Source organism: Leucopleurus acutus (assembly GCF_964270905.1).
Source record: "Leucopleurus acutus genome assembly, chromosome: 7".
NCBI lineage: Eukaryota > Metazoa > Chordata > Mammalia > Artiodactyla > Delphinidae > Leucopleurus > Leucopleurus acutus.
Window position 1 is genome coordinate 66,425,621 of NC_139150.1, and position 19,692 is coordinate 66,445,312.

The 19,692-nt window shown below is 36.0% G+C and overlaps 1 protein-coding gene across 1 annotated transcript in view; it reads left to right on the forward strand.

Annotated features, from left to right (window-relative positions):
- CNTLN (centlein) overlaps positions 1–19,692 on the forward strand; it is a 327,580-nt gene that overhangs the window by 231,470 nt on the left and 76,418 nt on the right. Inside the window, exons 17-18 of the mRNA XM_082843600.1 lie at positions 8,485–8,575; positions 8,657–8,880. Coding sequence (XP_082699726.1) covers positions 8,485–8,575; positions 8,657–8,880 — 315 coding nt within the window. The remainder of the gene's footprint in view (positions 1–8,484; positions 8,576–8,656; positions 8,881–19,692) is intronic.

Genomic DNA, 19,692 nt, shown 5'->3' on the forward strand with positions numbered 1-19,692 from the left:
TTTTGCTTATGTTCTCAAAGAACCAGCTTTTAGTTTTATTGATCTTAGCTATCATTTCCTTCATTTCTTTTTCATTTATTTCTGATCTGATCTTTATGATTTTTTTCCTTCTGCTAACTTTGGGTTTTTTTGTTCTTCTTTCTCTAATTGCTTTATGTGCAAGCTTAGGTTGTTTATTTGAGATTTTTCCTGCTTCATAAGGTAGGATTGTATTGCTAAACTTCCCTCTTAAAACTGCTTTTCCTGCATCCCATAGGTTTTGGGTCGTCGTGTCTCCATTGTCATTTGTTTCTAGGTATTTTTTGATTTCCTCTTTGATTTTTTTAGTGATCACTTCGTTATTAAGTAGTGTATTGTTTAGCCTCCATGTGTTTGTAATTTTTACAGATCTTTTCCTGTAATTGATATGTAGTCTCATAGCGTTGTGGTCAGAAAAAATACTTGATACGATTTCAGTTTTCTTAAATTTACCAAGGCTTGATTTGTGACCAAAGATATGATCTATCCTGGAGAATGTTCCATGAGCACTTGAGAAAAATGTGTATTCTGTTGTTTTTGGATGGAATGTCCTATAAATATCAATTAAGTCCATCTTGTTTATTGTATCATTTAAAGCTTGTGTTTCCTTATTTATTTTCATTTTGGATGATCTGTCCATTGGTGAAGGTGGGGTGTTAAAGTCCCCTACTATGAGTGTGTTCCTGTCGATTTCCCCTTTTATGGCTCTTAGTATTTGCCTTATGTATTCAGGTGCTCCTATGTTGGGTGCATTAATATTTATAATTGTTATATCTTCTTCTTGGATCGATCCCTTGATCATTATGTAGTGTCCTTCTTTATCTCTTATAATAGTCTTTATTTTAAAGTCTATGTTGTCTGATATGGGAATTGCTACTCCAGCTTTCTTTTGATTTCCATTTGCATGGAATACCTTTTCCCATGCCCTCACTTTTAGTCTGTATGTGTCCCTGGGTCTGAATTGGATCTCTTATAGAGAGCATATATATGGGTCTTGTTTTTGTATCCATTAGGCCAGTGTGTGTCTTTTGGTGGAAGCATTTAATCCATTTGCATTTAAGGTAATTATCGATATGTATGTTCCTATTCCCATTTTCTTAATTGTTTTGGGTTTGTTATTGTAGGTCTTTTCCTTCTCTTGTGTTTCTTGCCTAGAGAAGTTCCTTTAGCATTTGTTGTAAAGCTGGTTTGGTGGTGCTGAACTCTCTCAGCTTTTGCTTTTCTGTAAAGGTTTTAATTTCTCCATCAAATATGAATGAGATCCATGCTGGGTAGAGTAATCTTGGTTTTAGGTTTTTCTCCTTCATCACTTTAAATATGTCCTGCTAGTCCCTTCTGGCTTGCAGAGTTTCTGCTGAAAGATCAGCTGTTAACCTTATGGGGATTCCCTTCTGTGTTATTTGTTGTTTTTCCCTTGCTGCTTTTAATGTTTTCTTTGTATTTAATTTTTGATAGTTTGATTAATATGTGTCTTGGTGTGTTTCTGCTTGGATTTATCCTCTATGGGACTCTCTGTGCTTCCTGGACTTGATTAACTATTTCCTTTCCCATATTAGGGAAGTTTTCCACTATAATCTCTTCAAATATTTTCTCAGTCCCTTTCTTTTTCTCTTCTTCTTCTGGGACCCCTGTAATTCGAATGTTGGTGCGTTTAATGTTGTCCTAGAGGTCTCTGAGACTGTCCTCAGTTCTTTTCATTCTTTTTTCTTTATTCTGCTCTGTAGTAGTTATTTCCACTATTTTATCTTCCAGGTCACTTATCCGTTCTTCTGCCTGAGTTATTCTGCTATTGATCCCTTCTAGAGTATTTTAAATTTCATTTATTGGGTTGTTCATTGTTGCTTGTTTCCTCTTTAGTTCTTCTAGGTCCTTGTTAAATGTTTCTTGCATTTTCTCTATTCTATTTCCAAGATTTGGGATCATCTTTACTATCATTATTCTGAATTCTTTTTCAGGTAGACTGCCTATTTCTTCTTCATTTGTTAGGTCTGGTGGGTTTTTACCTTGCTCCTTCATATGGTATGTGTTTTTCTGTCTGCTCATTTTGCTTATCTTACTGTGTTTGGGGGTCTCCTTTTTGCAGGCTGCAGGTTCGTAGTTCTCATTGTTTTTGGTGTCTGTCCCCAGTGGCTAAAGTTGGTTCAGTGGGTTGTGTAGACTTCCTGGTGGAGGGGACTAGTGCCTGTGTCTGGTGGATGAAGCTGAATCTTGTCTTTGTGGTGGGCTGGTCCATGTCTGGTGGTGTGTTCTGGGGTGTCTGTGAACATAGTATGATTTTAGGCAGCCTCTCTGCTAATGGATGGTGGTGTGTTCCTGTCTTGCTAGTTGTTTGTCATGGGGTGTCCAGCTCTGGAGCTTGCTGGTCGTTGAGAGGAGGTGGGTCTTAACGTTGAGATGGAGATCTCCAGGAGAGGTCTCACCGATTGATATTACACAGGGCCGGGACGTCTCTGGTGGACCAGTGTGCTGAACTTGGCACTCCCACATCAGAGGCTCAGGCCTGACACCCGGCCGGAGCACCAAGACCCTGTCAGTCTCACGGCCAGGTACGTGGGGAGTTTCTTGCCTATTTGGAAGCCTGAGGTCTTCTGCCAGTTTTCAGTAGGTGTTCTGTAGGAGTTGTTCCACATGTAGATGTATTTCTGATGTATTTGTGGGGAGGAAGGTGATCTCCTCCACATCTTACTCCACCATCTTGAAGCACCCCTCATCCCCAATATATTTTAAATCTTAAAATATTGACGTTCCAAAACAACTTATTCAATAATTCTTATCATTGATACATCATGTCATCAAAAGTTTTATCTATTCAACGTAAATCAGTGAAAAAATGAAAAAAGGTAATTTTATTTTGTTTAAAAAAAAAAGATTACCATTGAAGTAACATATAAGGTTCTTTAAAAACCTAATTCAAAGTGTTTATTATTTGAGATCTGGCCAGAACTTTAGAGGAAAAAGTTCCAGGATGACAAAAGTTTATTTTAGTTACTACCATGATGAAGAATTATATTCTAATTACCTGCTGATTGAGTGGTTGGTTGATAAATAGATTTTACAGAAAACTATTTTGTTATACATTATATTATTGTGAATTTTGTTTATTTGCAGTCGATTTTGTGCTGCTTAATGAGTTTATAAATAAAAGGAACTCATAATTCTATTCATAAAATAAGAGAGTGTTAGTGTAAACTACTTTAAGTAGATCTGTGTACATTGTTGGCAGTCAGAAAGTAACAGTTGATCAAATTGTACCAGTTGGGTTTGGGAAATAGTAGAACTTCTCCCTCACTCCAAAGGTAACCATTATCTTACCTTTAATCACTCCCCTTCTTTTCTTTATAATTTTATTTCTTCTAATATTATGGTTAATTTTGCCTGCTTTTGAACTTTATGGAATCTATAAGGTATGTCTTCTTTTGTTTCTTGCCTTATTTTATTCAGTGTTATGTGGAGTTCATTCATTTTTTTTGTTGTATATAGTATTTCATTGTCCGAATATATCACAATTTATTTATCCATTCTATTGCTGAATTTTGAGTTGCTTCAGTTTGGATTTCTTGCAAATAATGTTGCAATGAATATTCTTGTAAATGTCTTCCACTGTACTGGTATGGACGTGTCTGTAATGAAATCCCTAGGGGATAGAATTACTGCACCATAGACTATGTGTTTCTACGATTTTCGGTGATACTGCTATTTTCCAAAGTGTTGTACCCACCAACAGGCTGTAAACGTTTTTACTGCTTCTCATCAACATTTGTTATGTTAGTCCTTCTTATCTCAGCCACTTTTGTTTGTATGTTGAGGTATATCATTGTGGGTTTAGTTTACATTGTGTGATTACTAATAAAGTGTTGAATAATACTTTCTTACAATTATTGACCATTTGGAATTCTTCAGTGAATTGCTTCCTCAACTCTGTGCCATTTACAAATGAGTTGTCTGTCTTTTTCTTATTCATCTGTAGAAGTTCTTACATATGCTACATATGAGCCTTATGTTGATTATATACACTGTAGATATCTTGCCCTACTCCATGCTATTCCTTTTCACCTTTTTTATTGGAATCTTTTGGGGAATAGAACATCATAATTCTATTGTGGTCAAATTTAACAATTTTTTTCCTGTATGAATAACACTTTTTATGTTCTCTGTAATTATTTTTTACCTACTTCAACTTAGATAGTTTTTATACTACCTTACTTGTTATCTTTTTCTATTTTAACTGATCTACTGTTTTGATTTTTATGTCTGTCTGGCATTGATTTTTGCATGTGATGAATGATAGGGATTAAGTTTTACACTTTGCCCCACTGTTCAACAGCACCAACTTTGCTGTAAATCACACGTGCATATACATGCAGGTATGTCTCTAGACTTTTTCTTCTGTTCCATCAGTATATTTATCTATACCATACTGTCTCATTAAGATTATTGTATAGTACTCCTGATTTATAATAGAGCAAGTCTCCCACCTTGTTTTCTTTCAAGAGTCTCTTCAGTATTCTTGGTCCTTGGCTCTTCAGAATCAGCTTCTCACAAACAATCCTTTGGGATTTTGATAGGGACTGTATAAATATAAATTTAATAATAAAACTATGAGAAGACTCTGAAAGGTGGAGAGGAGACACACTGGGTAGGGATCTCAGCACTGAAAGAAGAACATGATTGGTGAGTTCTCTGGGTTTTCATTTTGCCTGACATATCCTGGCCTGGGTGCTGAAGAAACCTGCAACTTGGAAAGGCCAATTGGTTAGATGATAAAAGCCCCCTGTAAAACCCTGTTCTCTCTAGTCAAAGGACTAGGAAATGGACAGCCCAGTAAGACAGAAAACTTTTACACAATAACTGTACTACTCTAGCCGAACACCACAGAAAAAATTACAACCCTACAGCTACCCCCACCAGTAAAGACCTAGTGGGGAACCTACACTTTCACTCTCACCTGGCTATAAGAAGGCATCCCTCCTCCTTCTAACAGGGCCCAGTGAGGGACCAATGGTAATGACTCCCTCAATTTATGTCATTAGAGACCACATGGGGAGCTGGACATCTACCTCTATCCAGCAATAAAGAGATGCCCCTTTTGTTTCCTAGCAGGGTTCCTCTAGATTTCAGAGGTGAAGTGCAGAAATTCGGACTTTCATTACCTCGCATATCTATAAAACCTCCCACACCCTCCGCACTGTGTCAAGAGAGGCCAAGTTAGGAGCAGAAACAAAGTCCTGCTCCATTTCCCAACCAGGGTGGTATTAGCAGAGGTCTGTGGGGAGCCTAAACTTTCACCCACACCAAGAGTAATGAGGTGCCCCTCCTCAACCAGGGTGTCAGCAGAGACTGCACTTCTATCCCCAACTGGTGGTAATGAGGTGGTCCTCCTTGCCCCATGAGTGTGGCATCAGAGGAAGCCTGCTAAAACAAAAGATTTAAATAAGATATGGAGTCTTGAAACATAATACCCAAAATGTCCAGGATATAACTGAAAATCACTCATTATACCTAGCAACCAGGAACACCTCAACTTGCATGAAAAAAAGGAAACAACAGAAGGTAACAGCAAGATGACATAGACAATCAGATTATATGACAGCACTTTAAAGTAGCTGTCATTAAAAATGCTTCAACAAGCATTTACAAACAGGTTTGAAACAAATGAAAAAATAGAACATCTCAAGAATGAAATAGAAATTCTCATCAATGAAATAGAATATATAGAAAAGAACCAAATGGGAAATTAACCAAAATATAAGATAACTATTTTGTGTCTGCCCCACAGAGGATGTCATCATTCCCCACCACTCAATTTGATGTCAGGACTGGTGACACCAAACACCCACCAAGAGGGGAAGAAAGGTTGAATACTTACATGATGGATATAGAACTTAGAAGTGGCTCCACATGTATGAAAAACAACTGATTTTTGAAAAGTGTGCAAAAGCAGTTCAATAGAGGAAGGATAGTCTTTTCAACAAATAGTGCTGGAACAACTGGAGATCCCTAGGCAAAAAACAATAAACCTATACCTAAACCTCACATCTTATGCAGAAATTAACTTGAAATAGATCACAGATATAAGTGTAAAACAAATTATAAAACTTTCAGAAGGAACCATAAGGAAAATCTCTGGGAGTTAAGACTTGCTGAAGAATTTTTAGACATGTTATCAAAAGCATGATCCCTAAAAGAAAACATCAAATTTTGACTTCATGAAATATTAAGAACTTTTGCTTTGTGAAAGACCCTATTAAGAGGATTAAAAAGATATACTACAGACTGGGAGGAAGTATTTATAAATCATATATTTGACAAAGGACTGATATCTTGAATATATAAGGATTTTGTTAAAGCTCAACAGTAGAAAATCAAACAATCTAAGGAGAAAACAGGCAAAAGACATGAACAGACGTTTCACTGAAAAGAATAAATGTATGGCAAGTACGCACACATAAAGACATTCAACATCATTAACCATTAGGGAAATGCAGATTAAGACCCTGATGAGATACACATCTGTTAGAACACCTAAAATAAAAAATAGTGACAATACCAAGTGCTAACAAGGATGCAGAGAAACTGGATCTCTTATGCAGTGCTTGTGTGAATATAAAGTGGTATAGCACTCTGGGAAACAGTAGGCAGTTTCTTTAAAAAAAAAAAATTAATCATATGCTCACCATACAACCCAGCTTTCTCACTCTTGGACACTTATAGAAATGAAAATTTATGTTTACCTAAAAAGCTTGTACATGAATGGTCATAACAGCTTTATTTTTAATAGCTAAAAACTGCAACGACCAAAATTTTCTTTAATAGCTGAATGGTTAATCAAACTATGATACATCGATACCATAGAATACTACTCAGCAATAAAAAAGGTACAGGCTATTGCTATATACAGTGCCCTAGCTTTGTGACTTCCAATTTCTCATCTGGAGCTGGGGCCTAGGCTTTCTTTCCTTTCCTCCTATATTCTGCTTTGGTATTTAAATTGAATTTCAAGGTCACAAGGGATTATGAGTTGTCCTATATTTTGCTAGCCACTTTGCTTGTCACTTGTCTCTCTGGATTCTTTTTTTTTTTCACTGCACCACACGGCTTGTGGGATCTTAGTCCCTGAGATTGAACCTGGGCCCCCAGCAGTGAAAGCCTGGAATCATAACCACTGGACCGCCAGGGAAATCCTTCTGAATTCTTGCTTTACTTTATTTTTGGCCTCAGAATTTCCCTTAACACTTTGTCATGTTTAAAACATGCTTTAAGTGTGCTTCCTTCAAAAGTATAAGAATATTTCTGGATTTCTGATCAATAATAATACTGGAAATGGAAGCCTCTTTTTTATTTTAGGTCCAGTTAATTTGATATCAAGTCTGGTAACTAATATTGGTAATTTGATAGTTCTATTTTGGATCTTTTTATAGTGGTAGATACATGACCACTGCATAATGTTAACTGAATCTTAATAAGGGAATGAAACATTTAAAAATATATCTTATATACTGGTTCTGAAGACAAGTTCAAATGAGATATTTAATGAAACATAGTTCGTTTAAAGGAAAGTAATTCGTTTAAAGGAAAACCCTATCTTAGTTAGAAGTTTCTGGTATTTGTGTTAATAAATCAGTTCTATTACTTTAGGGCCATGCCTTATGTATAATATAGTATAGTTTATATATCTGTTGATATAAAATATATGGCTCGTTGTCAAAGTAACATTTGGTCAAATTTATTTTTTCCTTCCATTTTTATTATAATTATTTATATGTTCCTGAATTGGGTTGTTTGAAAAAAATTCCTTTTTTTAAAGAAATAGTTTTCTAGGTTGATATTTTTCCTGTTTCCCGGGCAATAAATTCTTAAACAAAACAACATATTTTATTATTAGGATTTATAATATTTTGAAACATATTCCTATTGAAGTTTTTGTTTTGGGAAAGCTTTTATAGATCGGTGAAACAGTTTGGAACAAAAGTCAACATGGCTTCATTTTATTTAGTCTCAGTGTGTTGGAATGTCATGAGGAAAAGATACAGATTCAAGGAAAGTTACTTTATTTTCATCAACATTATTTTAGCTTCATTTATAAGAAGGGATTTGTCATTCTACAATGGAGAACAGTATTTGAGAAAAGGAACTAGATTCCCAGAGAATACATTATTAAATATAGTTATTTATTTTTGTCACTTTTACTATTTTTGCTCCTAGCTTTGTAAACTGTTCATAGGTTAAGTTTCTACTACTTTTGGGTTCATTTTTGTATTCTTATCTTCTACTTGCTAGGTCAACATTAGTGCACATATTATGTTCATTTATGAGTTCTTGGCATCAATTATAGAATTTTATTGTCCAGACTTATTTTTTAACTCTGCACAAATATGTTTTTAAGTAAAGAAATATTGTATACTATGTTGGTTCACTTGAAATTGTTATTGAGTAATAATCTAATTTTTATGAAACTTTCAAATTTAGAATTATTTTCACAAGAATGCCAAAAAACCAACTTTTCAAAAGAAGAATAGTAATATTCAAAAGAGTTCACATACGACAGGTCCTACCAGAGGTAAGAATACATATGAAATTAACAATGTCTTTTTAATTTAATGAGATTTTAAAAAAAATTATTAACATTCTTTTTGTATAGTTAACAGAGAAAACTGGAAAAATATAATGGCCCACAGGTCAAATAGCAGTATTATTTTATTACGAGAACGTATAGTATCCTTGCAACAACAGAACAGTGTACTTTTGAATGCCAAAAAAGCAGCAGAACTGTCTATTAAAGAATATAAAGAAGTCAATGAAAAGCTCCTTCACCAGCAGCAAGTGTCTGATCAGCGGTTTCAAACAAGCAGACAGACAATAAAGGTAAAGGGAACTTTACAAATAAATTCCAGTAGACTATATTATAAAAATGGATATTTTGTTTTACATGTGTTGTTTGGTTCATATTTGTGTTAGACATGTCTATGAGTTTAAAAATTTCCCAGACACTGCTAACTGATGAAATGTTTAATATCTAGATTTCTTAAATAAGGTCTTATTAAGGAGAACTCCAAATCTTTTGACAAGTATTTTACTAGAATTCCTTTTCCACTTAGTTTTTTTCTTTACCTTAAAATTTTTATGTCATATTTATTCTGTTATATCTTAGATTTTAAAAGCAGGCTCCATAAATTCATTTAGCTCGCCCATTTGCCCATGTCTAAAACTTTCCATTTATCATTATAAATCACATTATTAACTAGTAATTGCCCCAGCTCTTCTTCGCAAATACTAGTATAAAATGTGAAGATTTTAATTTAAATATCTATATTAATGTGTTCCTATAGCACATATATTTTTACTCAGGTGAGCTGAGTTTTCTGTAACAATTTTTAGACACAGTATACCTTACTGCTGGTTATCATAATTTAATCTTAAAGCAAATAAAAAAGAACAGATTATTCCTTAAGTCTCTATTCTTTTTAAAAATTTTTTATTGAAGTATAGTCGATTTACAATGTTGTGTTAATTTCTGCTGACAGCAAAGTGACTCAATTATACATATATATTCTTTTTCATATGCCTTTCTGTTATGGTTTTATCACAAGGAATTGAATGTAATCCCTGTGCTATACAGCAGGACCTTGTTTATCCATCCTGTATATAATAGTTTGCGTCTACTAATCCCAAACTCCCAATCCTTCCTTTCCCTACCCCTCCTCCCCCTTGGCAACCACAAGTTCTCTGTGTCTCTGAGTCTCTTCTGTTTCATAGATATGTTCATTTGTGTTGTATTTTAGATTTCATATATAAGTGATATCATATGGTATTTGACTTTCTCTTTCTGACCTACTTCTCTTAGTATGAAAATCCCTAGGTCCAACTGTGTTGCTGCAAATGGCATTATTTCATTCTTTTTAATGGCTGAGTAATATTCCATTGTGTGTGAGTGTGTGTGTGTGTGTGTGTGTGTGTGTGTGTACCACATCTTTATCCATTCATCTGTCAATGGACATTTAGGTTGTTTCCATGTCTTGACTATTGTAAATAGTGCTGCTCTGAACATAGGGGTGCATGTATCTTTTTGAATTATAGTTTTGTCTGGGTATATCCTCAGGAGTGGGATTGCTGGATCACATGGCAACTCCATTTTTAGTTTTTAGAGGAACCTCCATACTATTTTCCATAGTGGTTACAACAATGTACATTCCCACCATCAGTGTAAGAAGATTCCCTTTTCTCCACACCCTCTCCAGCATTTGTTATTTGTAAATTTTTGATGGTGGCCATTCTGACTGGTGTGAGTTGGTACCTCATTGCAGTTTTGATTTTCATTTCTCTAATAATTAACAATGATGAGCATCTTTTCATGTGCCTATGAGCCATCTGTATGTCTTCTTTGGAGAAATGTCTACTTAGGTCTTCTGCCCTTCTTTGATTGAATTTTTCTTTGCCTTTGTTGTTATTGAATTGTATGATCTGTTTGTATATTTTGGAAATTAAGCTTCTGTTGGTCACACCACTTGCAAATATTTTCTCCCAGTTGGTAGGTTGTCTTTTTGTTTTGTTTATGGTTTCCTTTGCTGTGCAAAAGCTTGTAAGTTTGATTAGTTCCCAATATTATTGTTTATTTTTGCTTTTATTTCTATTGCCTTGGGAGACTGCTCAAGTATCCATTCTTAAAGGTATTTGTGTGTATAAGGAATGATTTATTGTTTACACAGAAGTAATATTTTCATCATTCTAGAAAATACTTTTTAAACCACTATCACACATAATTTTGAATTATAAATTCCCTACTTCCAATATCTAGTGGTTTGATTCAAGCAATGCTTAGAAATGTTTTACTTATAAAAGATTAGTGGTATACTAGTTGTACTAACAGGAACTGTGTTTGGCCTTTATTCCAAGAGTGGACTTATACCCAATCTTGACCCATGTTCCACACTTACACTGGAAGTTACTTTCTATGATCTGGTTTTTATAAATGTATTAAGACTTGTTTTGTGACCTAACATATAGTAGATCTTGGAGAATGTTCCATTTGCACTTGATAAGAATTTGTATTTTGCTGTTGTTGGGTTGGGTGTTCTATATATATCTCTTACATGTAGTTGGTTAATACTGATGTTCAACTCTTCTGTTGTTGCTGGTTTTCTGTTCAGTTTTGTCAATTATTGAGAGTGAGGTAAATGAAGTATCAATTATTGAGAGTGGGTAAAATCACCCACTATTATTATTTTTGGCAGTAACTTTAATGAAACGTAATTCACATACCAGACAATTCTATCATTTAATTCAGTGGTTGTTACAATATGGACAAAGTTGTGCAACCATCACCAAAATCAATTTTAGAACATTTTCATAACGTCAAAAAGAGACCCTGAACCCTTTGCTTACCATCCTTCCATTTCTCCATCTCTCTGAGCCCTAGGCAATCACTAATCTACATTCTGTTTATTTGGATTTGCTTATTCTAGACATTTAATATAGATGGAATCAACAATACCTGGCCTTTTGTGTCTGGCTTCTTTCACTTAGCATAATGTTTTCAAAGTTCATCCATGTTGTAGCATATATCACTATTAGTGTAAGGACTTTGAAAATTTACTCTTCCATAAAAACAATGGAAAAAAGGGCAAAAATTGTTGAGAATCAACATTTTCATAACACTGGGTACAGAACCAAGTCTTCTAAGCGTTAATGTAATATTCCTAAGGGAATTAATAGATGGTTCAAGGAAGTTACAGGTTTTCTAAGCTGAAAAGATGAATTCCTTATCTTTAAAAAGATTGAAGATCAAGCAGAGGTATTTTACGTGAAAACTATAAAGCATTTTATAGAGACTCTGTGTGCATATTAGGGATCACTTACAATTCTTCAGTGAAACTCTGGAAATTAACCATACTTGCAAGGATCTAAGGAGTGTTAATTCAAGAAAAACAAATGTGTCTAGATAAGAACAGGAAACTTTGATGGAACAGGCATTTTAATTTGTCCCAGGTCAGCAATAGTCTTGGAAAAATAATAGTGAATGTTCCCCATGCATCCTGGCAGCTACCAGAAGAAGCAGAATGGAACTGGAGCTCCTTGAAAACCTCATTCCCAATTAATTGTCATTATTTGCTCTATCCATTGGTTCTCTGGAAGACCTCAGCCACTCTGATCTCATTCAGTGTGGACAGCTCTCTTCTTGGCAGGGAGGGGTTGGTGGATGGGGTTGTCAGCTACAGTACAGGCAAGTGTCTTAACTTCAGGTTGCCTGAGGGTGATGGATTCCAGTTTTCGTCAAACAATATATTAACCAAATAGCTTGAATGGGGAATGAGATGCCCATAAGAGTTTTGAAAGGCTCTGACATATTCTTGTGAATCTAGAGGACACATGCATTCATAGAGCTATGTGCATGCTCAGAAAAGAAATGAGAAAACCCAATCTCTTGCCTCTATCTTACCTTAAGACACCATATAAGAAGACAGTCAATGTTAAGGCAGTATTATTCATAGCAGCATTATTAATAATAGTCAAAAGGTAGAAACAACAGAAATGTCCGTTTGTTAGTGAGCGGATAAACAGATTGTGATATATTCATACAAGGAATATTATTAAATCACCAATATTAGTGAAATATTGACACACAATATAACATGAAAGAATCTTAATTTTTTCTTCTTTTTGGGTGCGTTGGGTCTTCGTTGCTGCACGCAGGCTTTCTCTAGTTGTGGCTAGCAGAGGCTACTCTTCATTGTGGTGCACGGGCTTCTCATTACGGCGGCTTCTCGTTGCGGAGCACAGGCTCTAGGTGTGCAGGCTTCAGTAGTTGTGGGTCGTAGGCTCAGTAGTTGTGGGTCGCGGGCTCAGTAGTTGTGGCTCACGAGCTCTAGAGCGCAGGCTCAGTAGTTGCGGCACGCAGGATTAGTAGCTCTGCAAGATGTGGGATCTTCCTGGACCAGGGCTCAAACCCATGTCCCCTGCATTGGCAGGCAGACTCTTTTATTTTTTTTTTCATATCTTCATTGGACTATAAATGCTTTACAATGTTGTGTTAGTTTCTGCTATACAACAAAGTGAATCAGTTATATGTATACATATATCCCCATATCCCCTCTTTCTTGAGCCTCCCTATCGCACCCCTCTAGGTCATCACAAAGCACCAAGTTGATCTCCTTGTGCTATGCAGCAGCTTCGCACTAGCCATCCATTTTACAATTTGGTAATGTATATATGTCAGTGCTACTCTCTCACTTCATCCCAGCTTCCCCTTCCCACCCTGTACCCTCAAGTCCATTCTCTACATCTGTGTCTTTATTCCTGCCCTGCCACTAGGTTCATCAGTACCGCTTTTTTCAATTCCATATATATGGGTTAGCATACGATATTTGTTTTTCTCTTTCTGACTTACTTCACTCTGTATGACAGATTCTAGGTCCATCCACCTCACTACCAAAAACTCAATTTCATTCTTTTCTATGGCCAAGTAATATTCCATTGTATATATGCTCCACATCTTCTTTATCCATTCATCTATTGATGGACATTTAGTTTTCTTCCACGTACTGGCTACTGTAAATAGTGCTGCAGTGAATATTGTGGTACGTGTATCTTTTTGAATTATGGTTTTCTCGGTGTATATGCCCAGTAGCGGGATTGCTGGGTCATACGGTAGTTCTATTTTTAGCTTTTAAGGAAACTCCATACTGTTCTCCATACTGGCTGTATCAATTTAAATTCCCACCAACAGTGCAGGAGAGTACCCTTTTCTCCACACCCTCTCCAGCATTTATTGTTTGTAGATTTTTTGATGATGGCCATTCTGACCAGTGTGAGGTGATACTTCATTGTAGTTTTGATTTGCATTCCTCTAATGATTAGTGATACTGAGCATTCTTTCATGTGTTTATCGGTAATCTGTATATCTTCTTTGGAGAAATGTCTTTTTAGGTCTTCTGCCCATTTTTGGATTGGGTTGTTTGTTTTCTTGAGCTGCATGAGCTGCTTGTATGTGTGTGTGTATATATATATATATATATATATATATATTTTTTTTTTTTTTTTTTTTTTTTTTGCGATACGGGGGCCTCTCACTGTTGTGGCCTCTCCTGTTGTGGAGCACAGGCTCCGGATGCGCAGGCTCAGTGGCCATGGCTCACGGGTGCAGCCGCTCCATGGCATGTGGGATCTTCCCGGACCAGGGCACGAACCCATGTCCCCTGCATCGGCAGGCGGACTCTCAACCACTGCACCACCAGGGAAGCCCACTGCTTGTATATTTCGGGGATGAATCCTTTGTCAGTTGCTTCGCTTGCAAATATTTTCTCCCATTCTGAGGGTTGTCTTTTCGTCTTGTTCAAGGTTTCCTTTACTGTGCAAAAGCTTAAGTTTCATTAGGTCCCATTTGTTTATTTTTGTTTTCATTTCCATTTCTCCAGGAGGTGGGTCAAAAAGGATCTACCTGTGACTTATGTCATAGAGTGTTCCACCTATGTTTTCCTCTAAGAGTTTTATAGTGTCTGGCCTTACATTTAGGTCTTTAATCCATTTTGAGTTTATTTTTGTGTATGGTGTTAGGGTGTGTTTTAATTTCATTCTTTTTGATTTGTCTATCCATTTTTCCCAGAACCACTTATTAAAGAGGCTGTCTTTTCTCCACTGTGTATATTCCTGACTCCTTTATCATAGATAAGGTGACCATATGTGCATGGGTTTACCTCTGGACTTTCTATCCTGTTCCATTGATCTATATTTCTGTTTTTGTGCCAGTACCATACTGTCTTGATTAGTGTAGCTTTGTAGTATAGTCTGAAGTCAGGGAGCTGGATTCCTCCAGCTCCGTTTTTCTTACTCAAGATTGCTTTCGCTATGCAGGGTCTTTTGTGTTTCCATACAAATTGTAAAATTTCTAGTTCTAGTTCTGTGAAAATTGCCATTGGTAATTTGATAGGGATTGCATTGAACCTGTAGATTGCTTTGGGTAGTATAGTCATTTTCACAGTATTGATTCTTCCAATCCAGGAGCGTGGTATATCTTTCCATCTCTTTATGTTATCTTTGATTTCTTTCATCAGTGTTTTATAGTGTTCTGATTACCGGTCTTTTGCCTCATTAGGTAGGTTTATTCCTAGGTATTTTATTTTTTTGTTGCGACGGTAAATGGAATTGTTTCCTTAAATTCTCTTTCTGATCTTTCTTTGTTAGTGTATAATGTTAGTGTATAGTGTAATGCAAGAAATTTCTGTGCATTAATTTTGTATCCTGCTACTTTACCAAATTCATTGATTAGCTCTAGTAGTTTTCTGGTCACATCTTTGGGATTTTCTATGTATAGTATCATATCATCAGCAAACAGTGACAGTTTTACTTCTTCTTTTCCGATTTGGTTTCCTTTTATTTCTTTTTCTTCTCTGATTGTAGTGGCTAAAGCGTCCAAAACTATGTTGAATAATAGTGACAAGAGTGGACATCCTTGTCTTGTTCCTGATCTTAGAAGAAATGCTTTCAGTTTTTTACCATTGACAATGATATTTGCTGTGGGTTTGTCATATATACCTTTTATTATGTCAAGGGAGGTTCCTTCTGTGCCCAGTTTCTGGAGTGTTTTTATCATAATTGGGTGTTGAATTTTGTCAGAAACTTTTTCTACATCTATTGAGATGTTCATATGGTTTTTATTCTTTAATTTGTTAATATGGTGTATCACATTGATTGTTTTACGTTTATTGAAGAATCCTTGCATCCCTGGGATAATCCCACTTGATCATCGTGTATGATCCTTTTCATGTGTTGTCGGATTCTATTTGCTAGTATTTTATTGAATATTTTTGCATCTATGTTCATCATTGATATTGGTCTATAATTTTCTTTTTTTGTAGTATCTTTGTCTAGTTTTGGTATCAGGGTGATGATGGCATCATAAAACGAGTTTGAGATTGTTCCTCCCTCTGCAATTTTTTGGAAGAGTTTGAGGAGGGTAGGTGTTAACTCTTCTCTAAATGTTTGATAGAATTCACCTGTGAAGCCATCTGGTCCTGGACTTCTATTTGCTGGAAGATTTTTTTTTTATGTTTTTTTATTTTTCTTAACATCTTTATTGGAGTATAATTGCTTTACAACATTGTGTTAATTTCTGCTTTATAACAAAGTGAATCAGCTATACATATACATATATCCCCATATCTTGTGTCTCCCTCCCACTCTCCCTATCCCACCCCTCTAGGTGGTCACAAAGTACCAAGTTGATCTTGCTGTGCTATGCAGCTGCTTCCCACTAGCTATCTATTTTACATTTGGTAGTGTATATGTATCAGTGCTACTCTCTCACTTCGTCCCAGCTTACCCTTCCCTCTCCCTGTGTCCTCAAGTCCAGTCTCTATGTCTTTATTCCTGTCCTGCCCCTAGGTTCTTCAGAACCTTTTTTTTTTTTAGATTCCATATATATGTGTTAGCATATGATATTTGTTTTTCTATATCTGACTTACTTCACTCTGTATGACAGACTCTAGGTCCATCCACCTCACTACAAATAACTGAATTTCTTTTTATGGCTGAGTAATATTACTTTGTATATATGTGCCACATCTTCTTTATCCGTTCATCTGTTGATGGACACTTAGGTTGCTTCCATGTCCTGGCTACTGTAAATAGTGCTACAATGAACATTGTGGTACATGACTCTATTTGCATTATGGTTTTCTCAGGGTATATGCCCAGTAGTGGGATTGCTGGGTCGTATGGTAGTTCTATTTTTAGTTTTTTAAGGAACCTCCATACTGTTCTCCATAGTAGCTGTATCAATTTACATTCCCATCAACAGTGCAAGAGGGTTCCATTTTCTCCACACCCTCTCTGCTGGAAGATTTTGTTTTCTATAAATGTATTTATTTTATTTATTGATTATTATTTTTGGCCTTGTTGTGTCTTCGTTGATGCATGCGGGCTTTGTCCAGTTGCGGCGAAGAGGGGCTACTCTTTTTGCAGTGCACAGGCTTCTCATTTTGGTGGCTTCTCTTGCTGTGCAGCACAGGCTCTTAGGCGCGCAGGTTTCAGTAGTTGTGGCGCACAGACTCTAGAGCACAGGCTCAGTAGTTGTGGCGCATAGGCTTAGTTGCTCTGCAGCACTTGGGATCTTCCCGTACCAGGGATCGTACCCATGTCCCCTGCATTGGCAGGCATTTTCTTAAACACTGTGCCACCAGGGAAGCCCTGGAAGATTTTTAATCAGTTTCAATTTCATTACCTGTGATTGGTCTGTTTATATTTTCTAATTTTTCCTTGTTCAGTCTTGGAAAGTTGTACTTTTCCAAGAATTTGTCCCTTTCTTCCAGGTTGTCCATTTTATTGGCATATAGTTGCTTATAATAGTCTCTTATGATCTTTTATATTTCTGCAGTGTCAGTTGTAATATCTCCTTTTTCATTTCTAATTTCATTGATTTGAGTCCTCTCCCTTTTTTTCTTGATGTGTCTGGCTAAAGCTTTATCAATTTTGTCTATCTTCTCAAAGAACCAAATTTTAGTTTTATTGATCTTTGCTATCATTTTCTTCTTTTGTATTTCATTTCTTTCTATTCTGATCTTTATGATTTCTTTCCTTCTCCTAACTTTGGGTTTTCTTTGTTTTTCTTTTTCTAGTTGCTTTAGGTGTAAGGTTACATTGTTTATTTTGAGATTTTTCTTGTTTCTTGAGGTGAACTTGAAATCCTATGTACTTCCCTCTAAGAACTCCTTTTGCCGCTTCCCATAGGTTTTGGATTGTCGTGTTTTCATTGTCATTTGTTTCTCGGGTTTTTTTTATTTCTTCTTTGATTTCTTCAGTGATCTCTTGCTTATTTAGCAGTGCACTGTTTAGCCTCCATGGATTTGTGTTTTTTACTGGTTTTTTTCCTGTAATTGATTTCTAGTCTCATAGCGTTGTGGTCAGAAAAGATGCTTGATACTATTTAGTTTTCTTAAATTTTCCAAGGCTTGATTTGTGACCCAATATGTGGTCTATTCTGGAGAACATTCCATGTACACTTGAGAAGAAAGTATATTCTTCTACTTTCAGGTGGAATGTCCTAAAAATATCAATTAAGTCTGTCTGGTCTGTTGTGTCATTTAAAGCTTGTGTTTCCTTATATTTTTTCATTTTGGATGATCTGTCCATGTTGAAAATGGGGTGTTAAAATTCCCCTACTGTGATTGTGTTACTGTCAATTCCCCCTTTTATGGCTGTTAGCATTTGCCTTGTGTATTGTGGTGCTCCAGTGTTGGGTGCATAAATATTTAAAATTGTTATATCTTCTTCTTGGATTGATCCCTTGATCATTCTGTAGTGTCCTTCTTTGTCTCTTGTAATAGTCTTTATTTTAAAGTCTAATTTGTCTGATATAAGAAATGCTACTCCAGCTTTCTTTTGATTTCCATTTGTAGGGAACATCTTTTTCCATGCCCTCACTTTCAGTATGTACATGTCCCTAGGTCTGAAGTGGGTCTCTTGTAGGCAGCATATATATAGGCCTTGATTTTCTATCCATTCAGCCAGTCTGTGTCTTTTGGTTGGAGCATTTAATCCATTTACATTTAAGGTAATTATCAACATGTATGTTCCTACTACCATTTTCTTAATTGTTTTGGGTAGTTGTATGTCTTTTTCTTCTCTGGTGTTTCATGCCTGCAGAAGTACCTTTAGCATTTGTTGTAAAGCTGGTTTTGTGGTACTGAATTCTCTTAACTTTTGCTTGTCTGTAAAGGTTTTAATTTCTCCATTGAATCTGAATGAGATTCCTGCTGGGTAGAGTAATCTTGGTTGTAGGTTTTTCCCTTTCATCACTTTAAATATGTCCTGCCACTCCCTTCTGGCTTGCAGAGTTTCTGCTGAAAGATCAGCTGTTAACCTTATGGGAATTCCTTTTTATGTTATTTGTTGCTTTTCCCTTGCTGCTTTCAATATTTTTTCTTTGTATTTAATTTTTGATTTTTTGATTAATATGTGTCTTGGCGTGTTTCTCCTTGGATTTATCCTGTATGGGACTCTGTGCTTCCTGGAGTTGATTGACAATTTCCTTTCCCATATGAGGGAAGTTTTCAATATAATCTCTTGAAATATTTTCTCAGTCCCTTTCTTTTTCTCTTCTTCTGAGCCCCCTATAATTGAAATGTTGGTGCACATGATATTGTCCCAGAGGTCTCTGAGACTGTTCTCAATTCTTTTCATTCTTTTCTCTGTATTCTGCTCTGTGGTAGTTATTTCCACTATTTTATCTTCCAGGTCCCTTATCCTTTCTTCTGCCTCAGTTATTCTGCTACTGATTCCTTCTAGAGAATTTTTAATTTCATTTACTGTGTTGTTCATCCTTGTTTGTTTGCTCTTTAGTTCTTCTAGGTCCTTGTTAAATGTTTCTTTTATTTTCTCCATTCTATTTCCAAGATTTTGGATAATCTTTACTATCATTACTCTGAATTCTTTTTCAGGTAGACTGCCTATTTCCTCTTCATTTGTTTGGTTTGGTGGGTTTTACCTTGCTCCATCAGCTGCTTTGTATTTCTCTGTCTTTTCATTTTGCTTACCTTACGTGTTTGGGGTCTCCTTTTCACAGGCTGCAAGTTCATAGTTCCTGTTGTTTTTGGTGTCTCCTCCCACTGGGTAAGTTTGGTTCAGTGGGTTGTGTAGGCTTCCTTTTGGAGGGAACTGGTGCCTGTGTTCTGATGAATGAGGCTG